The 10,412-nt window shown below is 39.7% G+C and overlaps 1 protein-coding gene across 1 annotated transcript; it reads left to right on the forward strand.

Moving 5' to 3' along the window:
* Positions 1-4,231: 4,231 nt before the first annotated feature.
* Positions 4,232-5,636, forward strand: LOC128598548 (fructose-bisphosphate aldolase B-like). Its single transcript, XM_053609062.1, is given in 2 exon segments — positions 4,232-5,246; positions 5,249-5,636. Coding segments are annotated over 2 exon segments (1,173 nt in total). The 5' UTR covers positions 4,232-4,303; the 3' UTR covers positions 5,479-5,636.
* Positions 5,637-10,412: the final 4,776 nt, after the last annotated feature.

The following is a 10,412-nucleotide window of genomic DNA, read 5'->3' on the forward strand; positions in this document are numbered from 1 at the left end:
GGAGAAGAATCTCAGAGCTTGAAGACAAGGCTCTCAAATTAGCCCAGTCATTTAAAGAGCCAGAAAAGAAGAGATTAAAGGAAAGAAGAGAAATCTCTTAGAAAATATACATGTACAAATATAGGAATCCTAGGTATCTCTGAAGGAGAAGAAGAGAGTCCTAATGGCATGGAAGCCCAAGTTGAGGATATTTTAACTGAAAATTTTACAAGCATTGCCAAAGACTCAGATATACACTTACTAGATGGATATAGAACCTGAGTCCATTCCATTCAAACACAGCATCACCTAGACACATTGTAATTAAGCTAGTCCAAGTCAAAATGAAAGAAGAAATTCTGCAAGCAGCCAAGCATGAGCAGCAGGTGACCTACAAAGGCAAACCCATCAGGTTAGCAGCAGACTTTTCAACAGGAGCTTTACAAGCCAAAAGAGAGTGGGTTTCCACTTTAAATGTTCTCGATGAAACAACTGCCAGCCTAGGATCCTGCATCCTGCAAAACAAAGTTTCATATTCAATGGAGAAATCAAATCTTTTACTGACAAAGAAACATTGAGGAAATTGGCCACTACACCACTTGCTCTGCAGAAAGTACCCAGACCAGTACTACATACAGACCAACAAAATGGACCACCAGCAAAATAAAAACATTCAGAAACTAAAGGACAAAGCCTAGTTTCCATAATGGTCCAAGTGATAAAACAAGGTAGCAAACTTCTACACAACAAGATGAACAGAATTCCTCCCTACTTATTAATTCGCTCAATAAATGTGAGTGGCTTGAATTCCCCACTGAAAAGGCACAAGCTGGCAAGCTGGTTAAAAAAGTGTAAGCCATGTATTTGCTATCTTCAGGAAACACGTCTAACACCCAAGGACAAATCAAGACTCAGGGTCAAGGGTTGGAAAACAATATTTCAGGCAAATGGAAAACAAAAGAAAGCAGAAGTTACAATCCTTTTCCTAGACACAATTGTCTCTAAAACAACAAAAGTAAAGACAAGATGGACACTATATACTGGTCAAGAAAACAATATACCAAGAAGACATTTCAATCATAAATATTTATGCACCCAACATTAATGCCCACCCAATTAATAAAACAAAATTAAAAAATAAAATGAACCTACTTGATTTGAACAATATGATAACCTACAACACCATAATAGTTAGGGACTTCCACACCCCACTCTCAGAACTGGAAAGATCCTCCAAGCACAAAGTAAACAAATGATAAACTTAAACGCAACTCTAGAATAAGTAGGCTTAAGAAGCATATACCGAACAATTCCCCCAATACTAGTGAATACATGCTTTTCTCCTCAGTTCATGGATCATTCTCCAAGACTTATCATATCTTAGGGTACAAATCAAACTCAATACATTTGAAAAAATGGAAATTATACCTTGTATCTTTATAAACCACAGAGGGTCACTCTGTCACCCACAGTAACAGGGCTTAGAATGCCATGACCTCAGGCTAGTTCACAGATGACCTCAAACTCCCAGACTCAAGTGATCCTCCTGCCTCAGCCTCCCAAGTAGTTGGGACTACAGATGCCTGCCAAAATGCCCAGCTGGTTTTTCTATTTTTAGTAGAGGCAGGGTCTCACTTTTGCTCAGGCTAGTCTTAAACTACTGAATTCTCATGATCTTTCCCCCTGGGCCAGAGGAGTGCTAGGATTATAGGTGTGAGCCACCATGTCCAGCCAGTGCATTCATTTTTAATTCAATAAAAGATGAAAATTAAAAGATAGGTCATTTTACATTTCCTTTTGTGTACATTATTTCTTTTTTTTTTATTAAATCATAGCTGCGTACATTGATATATTCATGGGTGTTTACATTATTTCTTTTAAATAATGGTAGCAAGATTGCAATAGACATAAAAACTCATACATACCATATGCAATGCAATTTAGCAACACAGTGTAGTTACATTTATGTGGTTTTGAATTAAGTAAATTAAACTGTGGGATATAAACATATTAAGGAAATGTTACTTTATGTGCAAAATTTAAAATAATGCGAAGCTCAGCACTTTTAAAAAGAAAAAACAGCAAAACTATAGAGGTTTCTAGCCAAGTGGATTTTAAGCAGTGGAGAGAGAGCATAGCATGGTATTTAGGAGTTTGGACAACAGGGTTAAACCCTAGGTTTAAATTCTATCTCTGCCATTTGCAAGCTGTGTGACCTTGCATAAGGTCTCTGTGCCTTGGTTTCTTCCACAACTAATAATTACGACCATGCCATATGATGTTACAAATATTAAAAGAGTTAATATATTTAAAGCACTTGGTATATAGCCTGGCATATATAAATATTGCCTAGTGTTTGTTATAATGATGACGACGGTGATGGTAATGATGATGGTATCACATTAGCAGAAAACAAATATACATACAGTCCTTTGTCCCTATCCTAAGACTCATATTGCTGTTAAATCCCAGAACTTCTGCCAATGATTTTGAAATGTGCAGAAAACTATACATTTCAGTGTCTCTGATTTGGGGGGGGGGGGCATTTTTATTTTACTATAGCATGTAGTAAAAATAATAGTTTACAGTAAAAGGTAATTTATAATTTAAAGTACTTATATAGTTATAAGAATTTTTAATAAATAATAATACAATTACTGTTGCTGAAATGATACTCCTAAATCACTAACTTTAAAACAGAACTTAGAAATGATATAAGAAGGTAAAAAGTCGCCATGATATATTATGCCTCTTGAAAAAAAATATCAGAATAATGCTGAAAAATAAAGAATCATTAAAGCAAAAATAAACTATAGTGGTTGAAGATTTATGTACCCCCAGAATACCCTCTCACACATACTTTACATTTATTGCAATGAGAAAATTAGTCTTGAATTTGCAGTCTTCAGAAATACTTTCCTCACATAAAATGCAACTACCTAGTAAAGGCAGATCAATAAACATAACAGTCAAGACCCTTTAGGAACTAACATCAAAATACTTAAAGCAATTACTACAAAAATTTCAAGGAGGAACTGACAAAAAAGTTGAGTAACAAATTTGATTTTTATTTTAAAAATATATGTAGATATCATCTGTTAGTCTACAAAAAAGTCTCAATTTTCTTTTTCTTTTTTAGAGACAGGGTCTCATTCTATCGGCCTCAGTAGAGTGCCCTGGCGTCACAGCTCACAGCAACCTCCAACACCTGGGCCCAGGCAATTGTCTTGCCTCAGCCTCCCGAGTAGCTGGGACTACAGGCTCCCACCACGACACGTGGCTATTTTTTGTTGCAGTTTGGCCAGGCCCGGGTATGAACCTGCCACCCTCAGTATATGGGACTGGCGCTCTACCCACTGAGCCACAGGCGCCTCCCAAGTCTCAAATTTTTTTCAAAAACAAGAATTTGTAAAGACCGTACGTTCTCACCATTCTATCACTCAGTGAAACGATAAATAGCACATTTCAAAGAATAGAGTCAAGGCTATGTTCAGAGGAATAGTCAGACTCTTAAATGTTTTTATTATTAAATAAAAAGTAATAAAAATAAAGATTAAACACAGGAAGCTATAAAACTATAGAAAATGAAGTAATGATTACAAGATAAGAGAAACTAATACAGTAGAAGAAATATTTAACAGTAGAAGTGATGTATCTGAGAACTGTTTCTTTGAAATGCAATTAAGCAAAGAATAAATTTCAGCAAATTTCATAAGAACAGACAGAAATGAGAGAGAAAATACAAACAGAAAACTTTTAAGAATGAAAGCGGAAACCTATATGTTTCTCATAAATCTCACTTTTAAGTATAGCCACAAAAATCCAAATAAAGCAATAAACCCAATTTAAGCAAGCCTAACTAAGCAACATCCTACACGACCCATGGCTACCACAAAACAAAGTTTAAGAATGCAAAGATGGTTATATATTAATAGAACAAAATAGGAAAAACTATACATTGCAGTAAAAGTAGAAAAGCATTTTATAAAATATAGCATCCATCCCTAATTATTAAAAAGGCTCTCCCAAGGGCTGGGTGTGGTGGCTAACCCCTATAATTGCAGCAGTTAGGGAGGTCAAGATGAAAGGATTGCTTGAACCTAGGAGTTTAAGATTAACTTGGGCAACATAGCAAGACCCCATCTTTAAAAAAAAGCTTTGAAAATTAGCTGAGTGGGAGAGATTTAAAAAAAAAAAAAAAACTTTGGGTGTGAAGTCTATAAAAACTCTGTGTTCCCAAAGATCCGTCCTATTTGGTAGCAGCTGCCTCAGCCACAGCTTCTGATATCTAAGAAGACTCTTCTCTCCCAAACAACTTGCCACCATGGCCCACCAATTCCCAGCTCTCACCATAGCTCAGAAGAAGGAGCTCTCTGAGATTGCCCAGCGCATTGTGGCCAATGGAAAGGGGATCCTGGCTGCAGATGAATCTGTAGGCACCATGGGAAACCGCCTGCAGAGGATCAAGGTGGAAAATACGGAGGAGAACCGCCGGCAGTTCCGAGAAATACTCTTCACCGTGGACAATTCCATCAACCAGAGCATTGGGGGCGTGATCCTCTTCCATGAGACCCTCTACCAGAAGGATAGCCAGGGAAAGCTGTTCAGGAACATCCTCAAAGAGAAGGGGATCGTGGTGGGCATCAAGTTAGACCAAGGAGCTGCTCCCCTTGCAGGAACAAACAAAGAAAGCACTATTCAAGGGCTCGATGGCCTCTCAGAGCGCTGTGCTCAGTACAAGAAAGAAGGTGTCGACTTTGGGAAGTGGCATGCTGTGCTGAGGATTGCTGACCAGTGTCCCTCCAGCCTCGCCATCCAGGAAAATGCCAACGCCCTGGCCCGCTACGCCAGCATCTGTCAGCAGAATGGGCTAGTACCCATTGTTGAACCAGAGGTGATTCCGGATGGAGACCATGACCTGGAACACTGCCAGTATGTTACTGAGAAAGTCCTGGCTGCTGTCTATAAGGCCCTGAATGACCATCATGTTTACCTGGAGGGCACCTTGCTAAAGCCCAACATGGTGACTGCTGGACATGCCTGCACCAAGAAGTATACTCCAGAGCAAGTGGCTATGGCCACCGTCACAGCTCTCCACCGCACTGTTCCTGCAGCTGTTCCTGGCATCTGCTTTTTGTCTGGCGGCATGAGTGAAGAAGATGCTACTCTCAACCTCAATGCTATCAACCTTTGCCCCCTGCCAAAGCCCTGGAAACTAAGTTTCTCCTATGGAAGGGCCCTGCAGGCCAGAGCACTGGCAGCCTGGGGTGCAAGGCTGCAAACAAGAAGGCGACCCAGGAGGCTTTTATGAAGCAGGCCCTGGCTAACTGCCAGGCAGCCAAAGGACAGTATGTTCACACAGGCTCTTCCGGGGCCGCGTCCACTCAGTCACTCTTCACTAATCACCGCCAGCCTGGCTCCAGCGCTTCTAGGAGTCTCAGCAGGAGGGCTGAAAAGGAACCACCTTTCCATCCAATACTGGAAATAAGACAAAATTAAATTGGAACTGCTGGAAACACAACTCATGTTAAATCTTACACATAAGGTGAAAAAACCCAAATCGGTTAGGGAAACATAACTATGAACATCAAGGATACAACCATTTGTTTGCACCACTTTCAGCTCCCTGTGCTTCTTCCACCCAAAAAGTTAACAGGCTTTAAGACAAAAATCAGCTCTTCATCTAAATAACAACTACCAAACAAAACACCTCAAAAGCTGAGTGCAGAGAAGTTGAGAAGTGCATCTTAGTGAACAATCTTAGTGGTGGTGGATTGGGAAGGAGAAAGCTGCAACCTAAAGAAGAAATAAAATGTTCTATAACCTTCAAAAAAAAAAAAAAATTAGCTGAGTGAGGTGGCTTTCACCTGTAGTCCTGGCTACTTAGTAGGGTGAGGCAGGAGAATCATTTGAGCTCAGGAGTTGGAGGTTGCAATGAGCTATGATTTTGCCTCTACCCTCCAGCCAGAGTAACAACAGAGGGAGACTCTGCCCTGCCCCCCACCAAAAAAAAAAAAAAAAACTCCCAATAAAATGGGAATTGAAGTACACTTATTTAATTTAGTTAAAAAAGAAATCAATATCAAACAAGCCAGCAAGTAACAACATACTTTTTTTTAATACTGAAAGCATTTTCATTAAAATACGATAGCAAAACAAAAATGCCCGTAACTGCTCTGTTATTTCAGATGATGGGGGAAGTTCTCTGCACCACTGCAATAATGTAAGAAAAGAGAGGCAGCTATTGGAAAACACACTTATCTTTATTCACATACAACACAAGTATATATCCATAAAACACAGAACTCCATTGTAAACTACAGAAATTAGTAGGAGAGTTTTCTAAAGTATTTTATCACACTGATTACTCAAAAGTCAATGGCTTGGGACTGAGTTTCAGTTGGAATAACTAAAAGGTTCCAGAGATGGATAGTAGCGATGGTTTCACAACAATGTGAATGTACTCAATTACACTAAACTGTACACGTAAAAATAGGTAAAAGGGTAAATTTTTAATTATTAAATCATAGCTGTGTACATTAAAGCAATCATGGGGCACCATACACTGGTTTTATAAACAGTTTGACACATTTTCATCACACTGGTTAACATAGCCTTCCTGGCATTTTCTTAGTTATTGCGAAAAAGGGTAAAGTTTATGTTATATTTCACCACAATAAAAAGGTCAATATAGCTGGGCACCTGTAGTCCCAGCTACTCGGGAGGCTGAGGCAAGAGAATCGCCTTAGCCCAAGAGCTGGAGGTTGCTGTGAGCTGTGATGATAAAGTGAGACTCTGTCTCTAAAAAAAAAAAAAAAAGTTGATAACTTGAATTACCTAGAGTAAGACTGGCACTATGTATGTGTTCAATAATTATTTTTTAAGTGAATTTAGTTTTATTTTATTTTTGAGAAAGAATCTCACTCTGTCACCCTGAGTAGAGTGCCTTGGCATCATAGCTCACAGCAACCTCAAACTCCAGGGCTCAAGAGAACCTCCTGCCTCAGCCTCCCAAGTAGCTGGGGCTACAGGTCTCTGCCACAATGCCCAGCTAGCTTTTCTATTTTTTAGTAAAGGTGGGATTTTGCTCCTGCTGGGGCTGGTCTCAAACTCATGAGCTCAGGCAGTCCCACCCATGACGGCCTCTCAGAGTGCTAGGATTATAGGCATGAGCCACCATGCCTAGTCAACAATTATTTTTTAAATGGATGACTGGTTTTGAAAAGTTAGTGGGCAAAAATATTAATTTATAGTAGAGATGAAGAAAGGAAGGAAGAGAGAAAAAGTGGGGAAAGAGAGGGAGGGAAGGGCGTAGAGGCAGGGATGAAAGAGAGACACATGATTTCCAGGAAGCTAAAAATGGTGATTAAGGGACATCGAAGACAATTTGATTTTTTAAAAAAGTCATATCATGTTTCTGGATGAAAATACTCAATATTCCAGAGAACTAAAATTTCCCCCAAATGAATCTTTAAATGTAATTCAATTCTAGTCAAAATATCAGCAGGATTTCTCTTTCAGAATTTGACACAATAATTGTAAGGTTTATCTGGAATAATAAATGACTGAGAACAGCCAAGAAGATTTTTGAAAATTCACAACCAAGAAGGGGGAGCAAGTGCATAATGTGCTATACGACAACTTTTATTTCCTTCCAGAAGACTAGAAGTTTGGATTCTTCCAGCTTATTCACAGTTGTTCAGAGAAAGAAAAGAATATGACTGCAAAGCTGCCATTTATGTCTCTCCATGGCCAACAGGAAAGTTACTTTTTTTTTTTTAATAGAAAGATCTTGCTTTCATAAATTGCACAAGAATACATGAATATCTTTAAAACGCATGTCCCAAATCACAGATGATCAAAATTTTGAGTTCTGTTCACAAGCTTCAGGTAATGTATGCCACAATTTTCATTTCCTATGGTGGTGTTCTGTCTTTAAAAATAAAAATACAGGATATATTAAAAGTATGTTTAAAAACTTTTTTCATTAAAAAAACATGAAAAGGGCAGCATCTGTGGCTCAAAGGAGTGAGGCGTTGGCCCCATATGCCAGAGGTGGCGGGTTCAAGCCCAGCCCCGGCCAAAAAAAATGTCCTGGCCCTGTCCAAAAACTGCAAAAAAAAACACACCAAAAAAACATGAAAAAACATAAATCAAGGACAATTTTTAAAACGGTAGTGTTAATAATTTTTAATCTATTTACAATAGATTGATAAACAGCATAGAAAGTTAAAAAATACCACCAAGTCTGTTGACTCCAGTGGGACTGGGAAAATGTTCTATTATAAATATCAGGTGTCTAATAACAGTGACTCCAAGATTAGGTGGTGTTTTGCTTTCTACCCCACATTGCTTTTATCTGGTGAACCAGAGCCACCAGGTAATGACCTTTGACTTTTTATCTTGCCCTTGGTAATAGTAAACCTTCAATGGTTTCCTGCATTCCTTTAAAAACAATTGGGTGGAAAGGTAATCAAGCAGGAGGATGTTTAAAATCTTAGCTTCTTTGGCATTCGTGGGCAAATTCTGAAGACCAAGACCCAAAAGCTCACAAGAAAGTAGAGGGGAGCTCCCAGAACAAAGGGCAAAGTTAGCGATAACAAGATCATTTATCCTGCCACCCTGATATCATTTTCTCCAATGAGAGGAAAGAAGAGAAATTCAGCTTAAAAATAAATGAAAGCATATATCAATTTCTCTGTGTTTGGACTAGGCTGCTACCTGACAGGTGTGGTGTGAGGTGTGGCAAGTGGCCAATAAAACTGCCTCCAATTCTGTCTCCAATTGTTCCAACCTTAATTGACATGGCAACCGTAACTTAGACATCAAAGGTTGCATTGCACAACCTGTTATTTAATTATAGTACAACCTCTGTAAGTTGACCACCCAAGGGACTGTAACAAACTGGTCAACATATGGAACTAAGCCTACTGTACTGATATGTACATGTGGTGTATGTCTGGTCTATGAAAATTAGGTCAATGTCAGGAAGTGGTCAGTGTAGGGAAGTGGTCAACTACCGGGGTTCTATTATATTATTGTGGTTATGCCAGAGAAGTCCAGAGCCAGGGAATTCATTGAACAGGGGCCTGACCTAACACTAGGGGTCAGATTAGGCTTCTCTGAGGACATTTGAGAGTTCTGAGTAGGGAGCAGGAATTCACTGGCAGAGGGACTCAGGCAGAGGGTGAGAGCATGCTAAAAAGACTTTGTTGCTGGAAGGGACAGGCAGGTTGGGGAATTGGAGCATGGTCAGTGGAGCTGGAGTACGGAGACTGGGTGGGCAAATGGGATTGGGGGACATTGCCAAATGTGGGAGGGCAGTGATTATAAAGGGACTCTAAGGTCATACTAAGAATGTTCATCTTTATCATCACAGCAATGAGAAGACACTGCAAGATGAAGCAAGAGGTCATGGGACTAGACTCACATTTTTTAAAACATCACTCTGGCTGCAGAATGGGAGGGGAAAAAATTTGGAATCAGGGAGACCAGTAAAAAAAGTCCACTGAACCAAGATAAAGAATGGTGGCATAGGAGATTGCACAGGTCAAGAGAGACAGAATGAACACACAAAGAGGTCAAGGATATTTTGGAGGTAGGCCAATAGGACTTGGAAGTCGATCTTTGGTGGGTAGGAGGCAGTGGGCAGTATTAGAGTAGACCTGAGGTCCCTGGTGCAGACTTTCCATATCACAAACATGGGAGAGTGGCCAGCTTTGGTGGAAGCAGGCAAGACCAGAGATGAGGCATGAGTTTATTTTTGGACTCAGGTTTACTTGAAGGTGTTTATGAGATAGCAATGGGGAGATAAAAAGAAAGTAGTTGGGTATTTAGTCTTTAGTTCAAAGAAGAGTCTGGAATGGAAATGTAAACTTGGAAACCATCAGCTCAAAATGGTCATTGAAGCCACAGAAGATGGGGTATCCTAGAGAGAGGATGGAATGAGAAGATTAAAGAAATAAGAACCGAGTCTTGAGAAGCAGCAAAATCTAAAGATTGGGTTAAAGAAAGATGTACATGCAAAGGAGACTAAGATGAAGGAGTATGCCAAAGAGGTAAGAATAACATCTACATGGCATGGAGTCAGAGAAGCCAAGGAAAGAAGCAAAGAAGGTCACCTGTGCTCAGTGCCACAGGTGGCATGACTTAAACAATAAAAATTTATTTTTTCACAGTTCTGGAGACTGAGAAGTCCAAGGTCAAGGTTCTATAGAGTTTGATTTCTTGAAAGGGCTCTCTTCCTGACTTGCACATGGCTGCTTTGTCCTCATGTGCCCTTTCCTCTGGGCAAGAGTGAAAAGACAGAGAAAACTCTGTGGTGCCTCTTCTTGTAAGGGCGCTAATTCAATAGATCAGGGCCCCACCTTTATGATTTCGCCTAACCTCCCTATGGGAGCTAACTCCAAATACAGTCACATTGAGGGTTTGGG

Source organism: Nycticebus coucang, chromosome 2 (genome assembly GCF_027406575.1).
Source record: "Nycticebus coucang isolate mNycCou1 chromosome 2, mNycCou1.pri, whole genome shotgun sequence".
Lineage (NCBI taxonomy): Eukaryota > Metazoa > Chordata > Mammalia > Primates > Lorisidae > Nycticebus > Nycticebus coucang.